Below are 13,390 nucleotides of genomic sequence, written 5' to 3' on the forward strand. Positions count from 1 at the left end.
CCTGGGCCAGCAGCAGGCGGCAGCTCGCAGGCGCTGTCAGCGCCTGTCCCGGCACGGAGCTGGGGGCTGCAGCGGCTGCAGAGCCCCAGGGGCCGGGGCTGCGGGCACCGCCGAGCTCCCGGAGGCTGCGCTTGGCTCCGCCGCTGCTGCTGCCGCAACTCTGGGCAGCGGGGACAGCGCAGCCGGAGCTGCCACCGCCCTGCCGAGCCTCGGGCTCCCGCAGGGCCCGCAGCAGCACTGACCGCTCATCGTGTCCCTTGCAGGGTGCCACCAGCGCCGCTGTAAAGCTGCTCCCGAGGCCGAGCTCCCAAAGGCTTTGCCGGCGCTCCTGATGTGTCGGCAGCAAGGTGCTGATTGTTCCAAGGAGAGTGATTCTGACTGTGAGCTGGAGGAGAGTGAATGCTGCTCTACTCCTGGAGTTGGGAAGGAGCCCCAGCATCTCCAGGACGGACCGGCAGCCGGGGTTCCACTCTTGCCTGGGGCACAAGAAGCCACTCAGCACAAGCAGGGGGATGCCCCTTGTGAGCGTGCAGTGAGTGAAGATGTGGAGAGTGGATTCTGCACCAGGGATGGGAGTGTGAGGGAGCCCCTGGCTGCCCAGGGCACATCAGCAACCGGCAACAAACACAAAAGGGACCTCAGAAGATTCCTGGGTGAGTGCAGGGCCACCCCTGTGACCTCTAGGGAGGCGCCAGTGTCCCCTCCCAAGGGCAGGGCTGGCAGGTGTGTGGCTGTTTCCCGAGGTGTGGACGAGGCCTGGTGCTCTGCTGGGCCCCATCAGTGGCTGGCAGCAAGAGCCCCAGCTGCCCCCAAGGCTGTGCAGCTCTCCTGCTGCAGCCTGTGCCCTCAGCTGTGTCCCTGGCTGTGGCCAGAGCTGTGTCCCTGGCCGTGCCCAGGCTCTGGGCTCTCTGGCTGCCAGCTGAGCGAGGGCCACACTGGCTGAGGGCTCCCTGCTGTGCTCCCTGGGCAGGGGCTGAGCAGATTGCAGGGCCGGCTCTGCTTCTGGCAGCCAGCAGCTCTTTCCTGCTCCAGGTGAACGGCTCAGGCGCCATCCCGAGGGCACGGCGCTGCTGATCCTGCTGCTCCTGCTGCTGCTGCTGGCTCTGCTGGTGGCCTTGGCTGTGCTGGCAGGTAAGGCAGGGGCAGCAGCCTGGGCCCAGCCCCTCGGGGCAGAGCGGGCTCCCTGCTCCCTGCACAGGGCAATGCTCAGACCTTCTCCTCTTGCCCCTGCAGCACCGCAGGCTCCAGTGACAGCTGCCACTCCACAGTGTGTTCTGGGCTGTCCCCCTGGCTGGGTTGGCTTCAACGGGGTCTGCTACGGCTTCTCAAGGGATTACGGCACCTGGGAGCAGGGTCAGGAACGCTGCTCCGAGCTGAACGCCTCCCTGGCCATTGCCAAGGATGAGGGGGCCATGGTGAGTGAGGGGCTGCGGGCGGTGCGGGCTGGCTGAGGGCAGCCTGGGGGTGCTCCTGGGCCGGGCTCGGGGCTCGTAGGGCTGGGGGTGCAGCCCCGGGCCGGGGCCTTGCAGGGAAGGAGCCCCGGCGTGCGGGGGCAGCCCCGGGCACGTGTCCCCCCGAGGGGCCGGGGCAGCTGCCACTCCTCTCTCCCGGGCAGGATTTGCTCTTCCGCCTCCGCGGGAACGGCGATTACTGGCTCGGGCTGCGCAGACGGGGCCAGCGCCTGCACTGGGGGGACGGCAGCAGCTACAGCTCCCGGTGAGTGCCGGGGAGCCGGGCAGGGCCTGGCCGGACAGGGGCACAAGGTGTTCCCCTGGCAGCCAGCGCTGCCTCTGCTCCTCCCTGCAGGGTTCCTGTCTTTGGCGATGCTGAGTGCGCGTACCTGGCTGACAATTCTTTGAGGAGTGAGAACTGCTCATATGAGCTGCTGTATCTCTGCAGCAAGGCCCAAGCTCCCCTGTGACGGGGGCTGCAGAAAGGACCTTCTCCACGCTGGGCAGTGCCAGCTTCCCCTGTCAGCCCAGCCCAGGGCTGTCCTTCCTCAGCTGCACCCTGTGCCTTGCACTGCCTCTCAGGGTCACCTCAGTGCCTGTCCATGCCCAGAGCCAGCGCTGGGCTGGGGCTGCAAAGGAAACGTCTCTGCAATCCATCCTGCCACCCATGCTGCCTGCAGGGAGTGCAGTGCCCTCATTATGTGTGAGAGACACAGCTCACAATTTACGCTTTTTATAAGACTCTGTTAAGCCTTAAAATCCCATCCTGGGATACTTGCCTTTTTTCCATGGGTAACTTGAATGATATTCTGTGTGCAGTGACATGGAGCATGCATGTTTATCAAGTTTTTAATAATTCAAGTGTAACGGTGAATTTCTATCATGTTTTGCTAGTTTTTAAGTTATGACTTGCGTTAGGCTATTTTGTACAATAAACTAATATATTTTCTTTTTTTCTTGTGGTTCTCTTTTTGTATTTTCACTCCCTCATAACGAGGGTCCATAAAATATTGTTTTTTCATGCTCTGATTTTTTTTCCATTATCTTGTCTTTCTGATGAGAAAATCCTCGAATGTGGGAAATTACTTAATTCTTTTACACCATTTTCTGAGTTGGTTACATGAAGAAATCATTCCAAGATTTCACAGTCTCTGTTGTGCTACAGTCTAAGATAGTATCTATGACTACACTATTTATAAAGTCTATACAGTGCATACATAAACTGACAGGTTATACTGTATCAAAAGCAGTAATTACTAACTGCACTATCAGGATTTTTGTGATCAATAAGAAATTGCAAAGCAAAAGTTAGTACATAAATGCCAAAGCCAATACCTATATTTGTTATTTATAACATTATACAGCAAGCTAGACTGGGGAATCCAAATCGCCCTGGGCTCTTGGGAATCATCACAGACTGGCCTGAAGGTGAGACTTTTGGCCTCTCCTTGGAAGATGTGAGGAATGACCTTCAGTTTTAAAATTTTACAAGTTTATTAAACCTTAACAAAAAATAGAACAAGGGACTGAATAAGGAAAATTAACAGCACTGAAGGTCTCTGGGACTGTCGGCCTCGTGCGCGTTTGCAAAGTGGATGCTCTGCCTTTTATGCCCCCAGCCCCTCCCAAAGTTTGGTCAGTCAGCTCCTCCTGTGCCCTGCCCTGCTGGAGATCACTTCCTGACACCTTGACTGCAGCTCAGGTGCTGTCCTGTGGCCCTGCTGGCACTGAGCCGGCCCTGCCCAAATGCCCTGACTGCTGAGGCTGCTGCAAGGGGAGGGACAGGGGACTCTGGGGGGACACATTACAGTCACAGCACTGCACATCTACAAAACTTCTCCTAACTTACATGGAATATCTGTCTCTTAACTCGTAGCAGGTGGATCTTAGTGGTGAGTACAGCGGCCAGCTCAGTCTTGCCTTCTGGTTCCTGTTGCATTAAAAGACAGCTGAGGAATGACAGAGCTCTGGGGTGGCTTTCTTGCCCCCACCTCACCGTGCCCACGGGCTTGCTGCCCGCAGCAGGGCTGTGGAATCTTCTCGGTGCTGAACACAGGGCCCAACCTGGTCTTGCCCTCTAGTTCTTGTTTCACTCTGCTTGTTGGTCCTCAAGGGAACCACCCCAATGCCTCTGATGGTTCCCTGTGTACTTCCCCTCCACAGATGCTTGTGATTCTCATCTATTACAACAGCACAATTACACCAATAAATGATATAGCTCAAACTCCCCACCTAAAGTGTTAGGTAAAACAATCTTCAAGCTGGCTGGAAGCTGGGCTCCGCTTTTGGGAAACCTTTGAGCTTCTTTGGTTGTCTCTGACCCGCTCTGGCTGTTCCAGTCTATCCTTTGGGTTCTTTCTCCAGCCTTTAACTCTGTTGCCGTGTCTCCGCTCTCGCTCTGTGGCTGGCACAGCCCATTCAGTGCTGAGCAGCACCTGCAAGGGACCTCCCCACTGAGGGGTTAACACTGCAGGCAGTGTCCATAGCCCAGCCTCAAATGGTTCATTATCTGAAAGGGTAACTGAGTGTTCAAGCAGTCACCCACCGCTGCTGGCACGAGGGAGCTGCGTGGCCCAGGAAGCCCTGCAGCCCCAGAGAGGTTCAGCACTTGGCCCAGCTCCCCGCTCTGGTGGCAGCAGGTTCCAGGGAACGTGGGTTAGAGCTGCAGTGGGTCACAGCCATTGCAGATACCCCTGTTTGTGGGGATTTAGTGGAAACATAAACACTGCTAAATTTGATGGAAATCACTGTACGCAACTTTACATCCATCTTTTGGCAAACTTATATGTAGAGGCAAATTCTTCTCCTTACAAAAACAGAGTGTACACAGAGAGCCAGTGTAGCGTTTTGCCCGGGGGGTTTCGAGCTGATCTGATGAGCTCTCAACACCCCAACACTACACCCCAGAATAGCTCAGCTTTCATTGGGAGGCATAAAAGGAGCAGGAGGCTGATGTGACAGCGTCAGGAACAAAAAAGGTTTAAAAAAGGCAAAACAACAAACTCAAAGCGATCCAGGTGCCACAAGCTTGTGCTCCTGGTAAAGACACCTCACAAAAGCGATTTGGCTTCTTTGTTCTGTGCTTTTCTACTCAATGGCCCAGGTGGGACCTTTTGGCTTATGGCCAATTAGCTGTCCCCAAACTTGAAGTCCCCAAGGTCCTATCAGTGACTTTTCTACCTAATCACTGGGAGAAAGTTCTGGCTCTTTCCTTTTGGGGGACAGAGGAAGGTTCTGTCACTCTGTCCATAGGGGGCACATTCCTACACCTCACCTCTTGTTTTCATTTAAAAGAAAGAGGAGGAAATGTGAATTGAAAATTCTCATTCTCGTCAGTAATTTGTAGTTATGCCAATAATTTTTTAAATTTGGTCCTAATCTTCTGTTTCAACTTTGGTCAAGTGTTTTTCCCAGGTAAACTTCAAATTCCTGGCTGTGTATGATTTGCACATAGAGGTAGGTTAACATCTTTTTTAACACTGTAACAACAATTACAGAACTTTTTCAGTGCAAAACTCTCTTGTAAACAATTTTAACATGTGCAAACTTAAAAAACAGTCTTTGCTTCCAGCAGTCTCTCAGTTGTCTGTGCATTCTGCTTCTGGTGTTGTCTGCTGCTCTTGGATCGGCTGCACCTGGGGCTTGACATTCTTTGCAGGGATCCACCGAAGACCTGTGTTTGTAGAGACACATGCAAACCCCCGTCCCCAAGTCACAAGAGGATAGGATCCTGAAATCTGTCCTGTCTCTGAATCCTTGATGAAGACTGGTGGCCTTTCCTTGAGCTTTGCTTGGCTGGTGTTGCTGAAATGTCTGAATATTGGCGGTACCTGCTCCATAAAAGAATTATTTAAAAAGTTAAAAACATATATAGCTTTATTCAGCCTCTGTATTGTAGAAAGCACTTCTGTCCCTCCTTTTTGTCTTTCAAGAATCATTTTTAGTGACCTGTGTGCTCTTTCTACAATAGATTGACCTGTGGAAGAGTGTGGAATACCTGTGGTATGCTTGACACCCCAAGTTCTGAAAAATTCCTGCAGTTTGTTAGAGATGTAGGCTGGTCCATTGTCCGTTTTGACTTCCTGAGGAACACCTAGGGATGCAAATGCTTGTAAGAAATGTTTGATCACCTCTCTGCTTTTTTCTCCTTGGTGTGCAGAAGCAAAAAATGCTCCTGAGAATGTGTCTATTGATACATGTATGTGTTTGAATCGTCCAAATGACTGATATTGAGTGGTGTCCATTTGCCATCTCTGCAGGCTGTTTAAGCCTCGAGGGTTAACTCCTGTTGCATTTGCTGGTATGGCCAATTTCTGGCAATCTGGACATGACTGAACAATTGCTTTGGCCTGATTCTGAGAGATGTTAAACATTCTTACTAGAGCAGGTGCATTTTGATGGTAAAAGGCATGGCTCATTCTGGCTTGTTCAATGACATTAGGGAGCATGTGCTGGATTGGCATGGCTAGCAGATCAGCCATGGCATTGTCTTCTGCTAGGACAAAATAAGGTTCCTGTCCAATTGAAAGAAATAGGATTAGTTTTTTGAGCAGACTGTATAGCTGAGCATTTGAAACTTCCTTCAGCAGAGATCCTTCTGCTCTCTCCACTACACCTGCAACATAAATGGAATCTGTTACTAAATTAAATGGAAATGTGAATTTTGAGAATACATGTACAACAGCTGCTAATTCTGCAATCTGTGCAGAACCAACTACTTCCTCAATATCTGATTCCCATTGTTTTGTGTCTGGATTTTGCCAGGCAATCACAGATTTTTTAGACTTCCCAGAACCATCTGTAAAAAATGTGATAGCCTCTAAGGGTGCATGGCTTCTTAAAGGCTTATGAATCAATTTTAATGATGAACTTAATAGCTCATGCTTGGGACAACTGACTGAAATTTTCCCTGTGAAATTTTCTAAAGCAAGTTTCATGAGTTCTGAATATTGAATTAACCATTCCAAATAACTGGATTTGACAGGGAGGAAGATTCCTGCAAAATCTTCTCCTGCAAGGGAAAGCATTCGAGATCTAGCTTTGATAATCAATTGTGAAATAATTTCAGGGCAAGTTGTTGTAGTTTTACCCAGGTGACGAGATAGGAAGACCCACTCTAAGATTATCAGGTGGTCCTTCTTCTCTAGATCCCACTGGAATATTAAACTGTGAAGCTGTGGATTCTCTCCTAAAACTGCAAACAAAAAAGACAAGTTAGGGTTATATCGGTGAGCCTGGCGTGACTGGACGGCTCTCATCACTTTGTCTAAGGCATGTTGGGCTTCTTTGTTGAATTCTCGGGGTGAGTTTAAAGCTGTGTCTCCTTTCAATAAATCTGACAGAGGATCTAAGTCCTGATTTGTAATGCCTAGTAGTGGACGAAGTCAGTTCAGAGTCCCTACTAGCTGCTGTACTTCATTCAGTGTCCTTGGATTTGTCCTTAGCTGGAGTGGCTGTGGAGTTACTGTTTGTTCTGTGATCCTGTATCCTAAATGTTTCCAAGGAGGAAATGTCTGTATTTTTTCCTTTGCTACTGTTAGTCCTGCTTTCTCCACTGCTGAGATGTCCTGATCTGTTGTCTTCTGCATTGATGCTTGGTCCTCTGCTGCTGCTGGCTGCTGTGTCTGCTCTCCCGCCCCTGGGCGTCTCTCGCCTCTTTCTCAGATAAATCAGTGACAAGTTGTAACACCGTCCTGAATACTGGATGCAGCTTAAGCTGGACTTCTTATTCTTTTGCATATTATATAATTTCAATCCCACTCTGTCCCAGAATACTGGAGTGAGCCTTTGAGACTCCTCTACCTCTGGAAACTCCTGGAAAACCCATCTAATCAGCTTTTTGAGCTGTTTCTTCTCAAACATCACAGCTTGAATTTCTAGCTTATAGTTCAAATAAAAATTAATTTCCTGCTCAACTAATGACAACTGTGTTTTCATATTTCACTCACCGAGGTCGTTCTCAGTTGTCCCCGTGGTATATCCCAGAGCCGATTTCGTACCCTATGCCCGCTTGGCAGACGGGCATTCCTCTCAGGCGTTGCCGACAAACTCGGTCCCCGTGTCTGGTTCCAGCCTCCTTTCACCGGCCGGAGGCTTTGGTGAGAGTCTCCCTCAGAACTCACACCCCTTTTCCTGGGTTTTCTTTTCACAACAAAAACCAGGTGCAGGCCGGCTTCTCCAAAAATGCAAATACCAAGGAAAATTGCCTAATTTTGACTGAGGGCAGTCAAAATATTCCCAGACTGTTCCTCTCAATATGAGAAAAACCTGTCCCTGTTCGGGCGCCACAATGTAGCATTTTGCCCGGGGGGTTTTGAGCTGATCTGATGAGCTCTCACCACCCCAACGCTACACCCCAGAATAGCTCAGCTTTCATCGGGAGGCATAAAAGGAGCAGGAGGCTGATGTGACAGCGTCAGGAACAAAAAAGGTTTAATAAAGGCAAAACAACAAACTCAAAGCGATCCTGGTGCCACAAGCTTGTGCTCCTGGTAAAGACACCTCACAAAAGCGATTTGGCTTCTTTGTTCTGTGCTTTTCTACTCAATGGCCCAGGCGGGACCTTTTGGCTTATGGCAAATTAGCTGTCCCCAAACTTGAGATGAAGTCCCCAAGGTCCTCTCAGTGACTTTTCTACCTGATCACCGGGAGAAAGTTCTGAGCTCTTTCTTTTTTGAGGGACAGAGGAAGGTTCTGTCACTCTGTCCATAGGGGGCACATTTCTTCAAATGATACAGTTCAAACTCCCTGCCAAAGTGTTAGTTAAACAATCTTCAAGCTGGTGGAAGCTCGACTCCACTTTTGGGCCATCTTCAATCTCTGGTTGTCTCTCACCCGCTCTGGCGGTTCCAGTCTGTTCTCTGGGTTCTCTCTCCAAGCCTTTAGCTCTGTTGCCATCAGCCCGCTCTTGCTCTGCGGTTGGCACAGCCCATTCAGCTCTTAGGCAGAAGGACACTGCCACGCCAAAAGGATTCCTGAAGCAGCCCTAACCTGCAGCACCTGGGGGCCTTCAGGCCATCCATCCAAAGGAAAAGTGACTTCTGGAGCCGGAGAGAGCCAAGGGATCTGCTGGCAGGAGAATCCGGGAATGGAGAAGGTGCTTCCAGCTCTGCTGTTTGCTGCTCCTCCCCATGGGACAGGAGAGCATCAAGCACCTTCCGTCAGCCTTTGCTGCCTCAGGGCATGAAATCTCCGGGGAGACAAGGCCACCTCAGGGCCACCAGATCCCACCTGAGAGAAGCACATGCTCAAAACCTCACCATGGTCTCGGCCACTAAAAGGAGGAACTTTTCTTGTGGGTCCCCAATGCCATTTCCAACAAAGCCCAGCTGGTGATGAAAATTGCATTCACACTCAGGGGGCAAAACCAATCCGGAGTCACAGACATCTGAGGTACAATTAGGGCTCCAGAAAAGAAGAATTTCTCTTTGTTTTTAACAGAGGCAGATTTTCATCTTTTCAGCCCAAATCTTCTCTGATACACAAAAGAACATTAAATATAGAAGCACTTTAGTTCAAACTTGAAACCTTTGTTTTTTGGCAATTCTCTTTGTACATGAAGTGTGGCTGGATGAACACGACTGAAGCACACAAATCCTAGGACTGCTACTACAAACTGCAGAAACTACTGGACATTCTCTTCTTCTGGCAGCAGGAGTAAACATGTCTAAAGGTGTCTTTGTATGGAGAGCAGCTACACTGAATGGTTTCAGCATCAAAATCAACTGGAAACCAATGATATCAGGAAAAGTGTTAAAGAAATTAACATTGTATTTCAGATATTTTCTCAGACACATTTTCAAGATGAGTCACACAAACGAAATTTCCTGAGGCTGTAACAGAGTGTTACATTGCACTGTGGGACTGGGCTTTTCCAGGGAGAGGAGGGAGGAGCAGAAGCTCCGCAAAGCTTTGCCAACTTTGTGTCCTCTCAAAGAGAATAAAAAAAAAGTGACTACAGTAATGCCCTTCTAGTACTGCTGACAGTATGCTGCGACAAGAGCAGATTGAAAATTAGTGCGAGAAACGACCCTCACTTTTGAAATTTTAGAAAAGTTTTCTAAACCTTGACAAAAATTACAACAAAGGGCCGAATGAGGAAAAATCACAGCGCTGGGACCCCAGCCCAGCCCAGCCCTGTCCCCCCGTGGTTTGCAGCCTCGCAGCTCGGTGACCAAAGGGGCTGCTGTCCCTCTCACACCCTCGGTGTGGCACAGGTAACCCTGGCCCTGCCAAAGTCTCTCGCAGCTGGCAGACGTGCTCGCTGCCCATCGCTGAAGATGCTTCCGTGGACCTTGGCGGGAGGGCAGGCGGTGCCAGGCCGTGCCTCTCAGTGCCCAGCCTGCCCTTCCCCCGTGCCCCGACTGCTGGGGCTGCTGCAAGGGGAGGGGAAAGGGCAGCGTGGGGAACACGGCAATAACATCACTGTATGTCGGGGTCTCCAGCCCACCCAGCGGATGCCAGATGTCGGGTTTCCAGCCCCGGATTGGGGTGACCCCGAAAGATGGAAAAGTCTCTCCTCCAACCCGTGCCTTCAAAGAAAGACTCGGTAGCTGTCTGTTGTCCGGTCTCAAGGTTGTTTATTGTTGGTTATCTAAAGATTCTTCTCCTGAGCTGCTGCGGCTCGTTCAGCAGCTCAGACAAAGGCACACTGCCCTCCCAGGGGCTGCTGCCATCTTTTATATCACACATTACGTGTTACATGTTTATACTTTTTCCCCAATGCAAATCATCTATATTGAATGGTGACTTTCTACTCTAAACCAATCTGTGAGTGCCAACATCACCAAAGACATGGAGGCTGGGAAGGAGAAAGGAGGAGGACAGGGCACACCCAAATCCCTCCATCTTAGAACCCCTGACCCCCATGTACAAAACTTGGACCCCTGCGTACAAGGCTTAAACCCCCCTGTACAGCACTCAAAAACCCTTCCTTTCACTTGGTGACTACTTCTACTACAACACCTAAACTTGTGTGTGTGGCTTGTGATTCTTCACACAGAGTTGGTAATTTGCTCCAGGGGCTAAGATCCAAACCCCACGTGTGTCTTTGGCTGCAGGCCAGGGTCTCAGAGCCCCCTGCCAGCGGCTCTGGCCATCCAGGGCACCCGGAGGGATGTCCTGGGTTCCCACAACTGTACAGCTAACATCCACTGACACCTGCCTCTCAATCGTGAGAGCCAGCTGATACATTGCTCCAACATAACACTGCAACTCACAGAGAAAGAGAGAAGACTGCAGGAAGTGGTAAAATGGAGGAGAAAAACAAAGCAAACACTAGGTGATTGCTTGATATTTTTGTATTTTTTCCTGTTCTCTTTGGGGACTTCCTACAGGCTCTCAGCTTTAATAACTAAGCACAGACTCTGTAACCACCTTGACCTGCTAACCACAGGCTTCCCTTGGGAGAACGCCCGTCCGCGCTTAGCTAGGAGGAGAAAGAATGAAAGAAAAGAGACAGGAAAAAGGGGGGGGCGGGGGGGGGGGAGAGAAAGAAAGAAGAAGACTTCTTCTGCCTTCTTCTCGGAGAGCAGCAGCAAATGCGCACCCTGCACCCTCGGCGCACCGGCCCGAGCAGCTGCCGAGCTCCCTGCGCGCTCCCCGCCCGGGCGGCTCCAGGCCGGCGGGCACTGCAGAGAAATCCCCGCAGCCGGCGCTCCCTGCCAGCCCTGCCGGGCGCCACCGCCCCGGGCACCTTCCAGCCGGGTTTTCCCTCTGGCAGCTCGGGCCTCGCCTCTTCCAGAGCAGACCACGCTGTGCCCCGGGGCTTTGCCGCTGGGAGCACTGGGAGAGATCCCGGGAGCACTGGGAGGGAACTGGGAGCACAGGGAATGCCAGGAGGGAACCGGCAGGGAGAGTGGGAGCAGCGGCAGTGACCGAGAAGGAGCACTGGGAGGGATCTCAGGAGCCCTGGGAAGGAATCGTGCTCCCAGCTCCTGCCCAGCGCTCTCCCCATCCCTGCCGGGGCTTGCCAGGAAGAGGGATACTGGCAGGGAACTGGGAGGGAGCTGCTCAGCACTCTGCAAGGTGCAGCAGCCCCAGGGGTGACCAGTGAGGAGGGGGAAGTGCCCCCAGTCCCTCCACAGTGCCCCCAAAAAGGGGGGGTTACGAGGAGAAAAGGGATTGAAATGGAGAGGGGGAAAACCTTGTCTCTAGTTGTGTTTGGACTGGGGAGGATCCCCATGCACCCGTGATTTGAAGGGTCTCAGATGTAGGAAAACACCTTTTTCATCATTTCGGCTGCCTCGCTTGCCAGGGAATCACCATTTCCCACGATTTTCATGTTTAAATAGAAATCGAAACTCTTTATGCTGCTGTTTGAAGTGAGGGGAAGAGCCCCATTTTCATCATCTTCAGGTTCAGGCTGAGGGCAAACACCGCTGTGCCTGGTCTGAAAGGGCTTCCCTTGAGAGGAACCTCTCGATGTGCCACTGTAAGAGTTCCACCGAGGGGGAGCCTCCATTTCAAGGGACCTTCACAGTTGAAAAGATGTCCAAAAGACCCCAGAATGGTCTTTGTTGAGGGAATTTGAAGTGGGGAACTGCATTTCCCCTCATTTTAGGAGGCTAAATTAGGGGGAAATCCCCTTCTGTGAGCATACCTGGGCTGTGTCTGGTTCCCACGGAGCAGAAGCAGCCTTGCCCTCAGCAGCTCACAGCCCTGTCCCACAAGGATGTGCCACAAAAGGGTCAGCAAAGAGCACAGGAGCCTCAGCTCAGGAGAGGCTTTGGACAGAGCCCAGGGATCTCATCCTGGAGCTCTGAAACCACAGGAAACCATGAGCCAGCCCTGGGCCGAGGCCCAGCAGCCCTGCTGGAACAAGAGAAGGGACTCCAGGCTGAGCAGGCAGTGCAGGGAAGGGCTGCAGACAGCCTGTTCAAAGAGATGCACCTGCAGCTGGAGAGCAGAACAGACAGAGCCCACAGGGACACGTGTCTTGTAGACAGTCACACAAAGACATGCCTGTTGCCTTTCTGATTGCAAAGGCGTGCGACCTGGTTCCGATGAAACAGCACGGCGACCTAATCCTCACGGACTGTCGGGCCAGTAACAAGACGCTAACACCAATGTGGTGGATGGTTAAAGGCATTTATTGCTTCATCTCGTGGGGTTATATACTCTAGGGTACTTCACTACGTCAGGAGGGGGTCTTATAACACTTCCTGGGTTAGTAGAGTGGAAAGTTACTGGCCATGTTAGTGGGGGCTACACATTCCAAGGGTGATGGCTTATCTTAGGGGATTAGGGAAGAGACATTCCTGTAACTTTCCGTAACAGCCCGAAATCTTCCGAGCGCCTTTCCCTACCTACTACACCCAGCCCAAGAATCCCTGCGGGAGTTCACTGTTGGGAGCCCCGGCAGCGGCTTCCCCGGGGCTGCGCTTCTTCTCCAGCTTCAAGGGCTTGGGGACTTTTCCTTATCGCGGAGTTTTCGGGACAGGAACGACCAGACGGGACCTGAGAACAGCTCATCTCACCATGCCTCCCGGCTCGCTCCGCCCTCTTCTCGCTGCCATAGGCTGCTTTGAAAAACCCGGCCAATCGAAAGTTGCAAGAACTTTCCCTCGCGGGCACGGGCTCTCAGCTGCGCCGGCAGCGGCCGTACCCGCTGGGTGTTTCCGGGACCAGAGCGGCGGCTCCGGGCGGCGGGCAGGTGTCATTCCGGCGTGTTCGTGTCATTGCGGAGCGGCGGCGGCACCCGGAGCCCGGGCGAGGCGGAGGCGGAGCTCGGAGGCGACTCCAGCCCAGGTGGGACCCGCGGTCGGCGCTGCCCCCGCTCGGGACTCGCTGCGGGCGGACGGGCCGCGGTGAGGGGCGGGGGGGCTCTGGCGAGTTCCTTGTGCCGGTGCCCCCGTGTCCCCCCTGCGCTGAGGCCGCCGAGGCAGCGGCTGCACGCGGTGTCCCCCGTGCCCGGATGGCCGGGGCCGAGCCGGTGCCGC

General features: G+C 52.3%; 1 protein-coding gene across 2 annotated transcripts in view; it reads left to right on the top strand.

Moving 5' to 3' along the window:
• Positions 1 to 13,390, top strand: part of LOC119702804 (C-type lectin domain family 2 member D-like) — a 603,052-nt gene that overhangs the window by 544,419 nt on the left and 45,243 nt on the right. The window contains exons 2-6 of one of the 2 annotated variants that reach the window (XM_038141429.1): positions 264 to 653; positions 1,033 to 1,131; positions 1,234 to 1,415; positions 1,616 to 1,716; positions 1,807 to 2,160. In XM_038141429.1, the coding sequence (XP_037997357.1) occupies positions 264 to 653; positions 1,033 to 1,131; positions 1,234 to 1,415; positions 1,616 to 1,716; positions 1,807 to 1,921 (887 nt within the window). In that variant the 3' untranslated portion in view covers positions 1,922 to 2,160. Of the gene's footprint in view, positions 1 to 263; positions 654 to 1,032; positions 1,132 to 1,233; positions 1,416 to 1,615; positions 1,717 to 1,806; positions 2,161 to 13,390 lie in introns of those variants that run through there. The other variant, XM_038141430.1, reaches the window with a different exon arrangement.

Source organism: Motacilla alba, chromosome 6 (assembly GCF_015832195.1).
Source record: "Motacilla alba alba isolate MOTALB_02 chromosome 6, Motacilla_alba_V1.0_pri, whole genome shotgun sequence".
Lineage (NCBI taxonomy): Eukaryota > Metazoa > Chordata > Aves > Passeriformes > Motacillidae > Motacilla > Motacilla alba.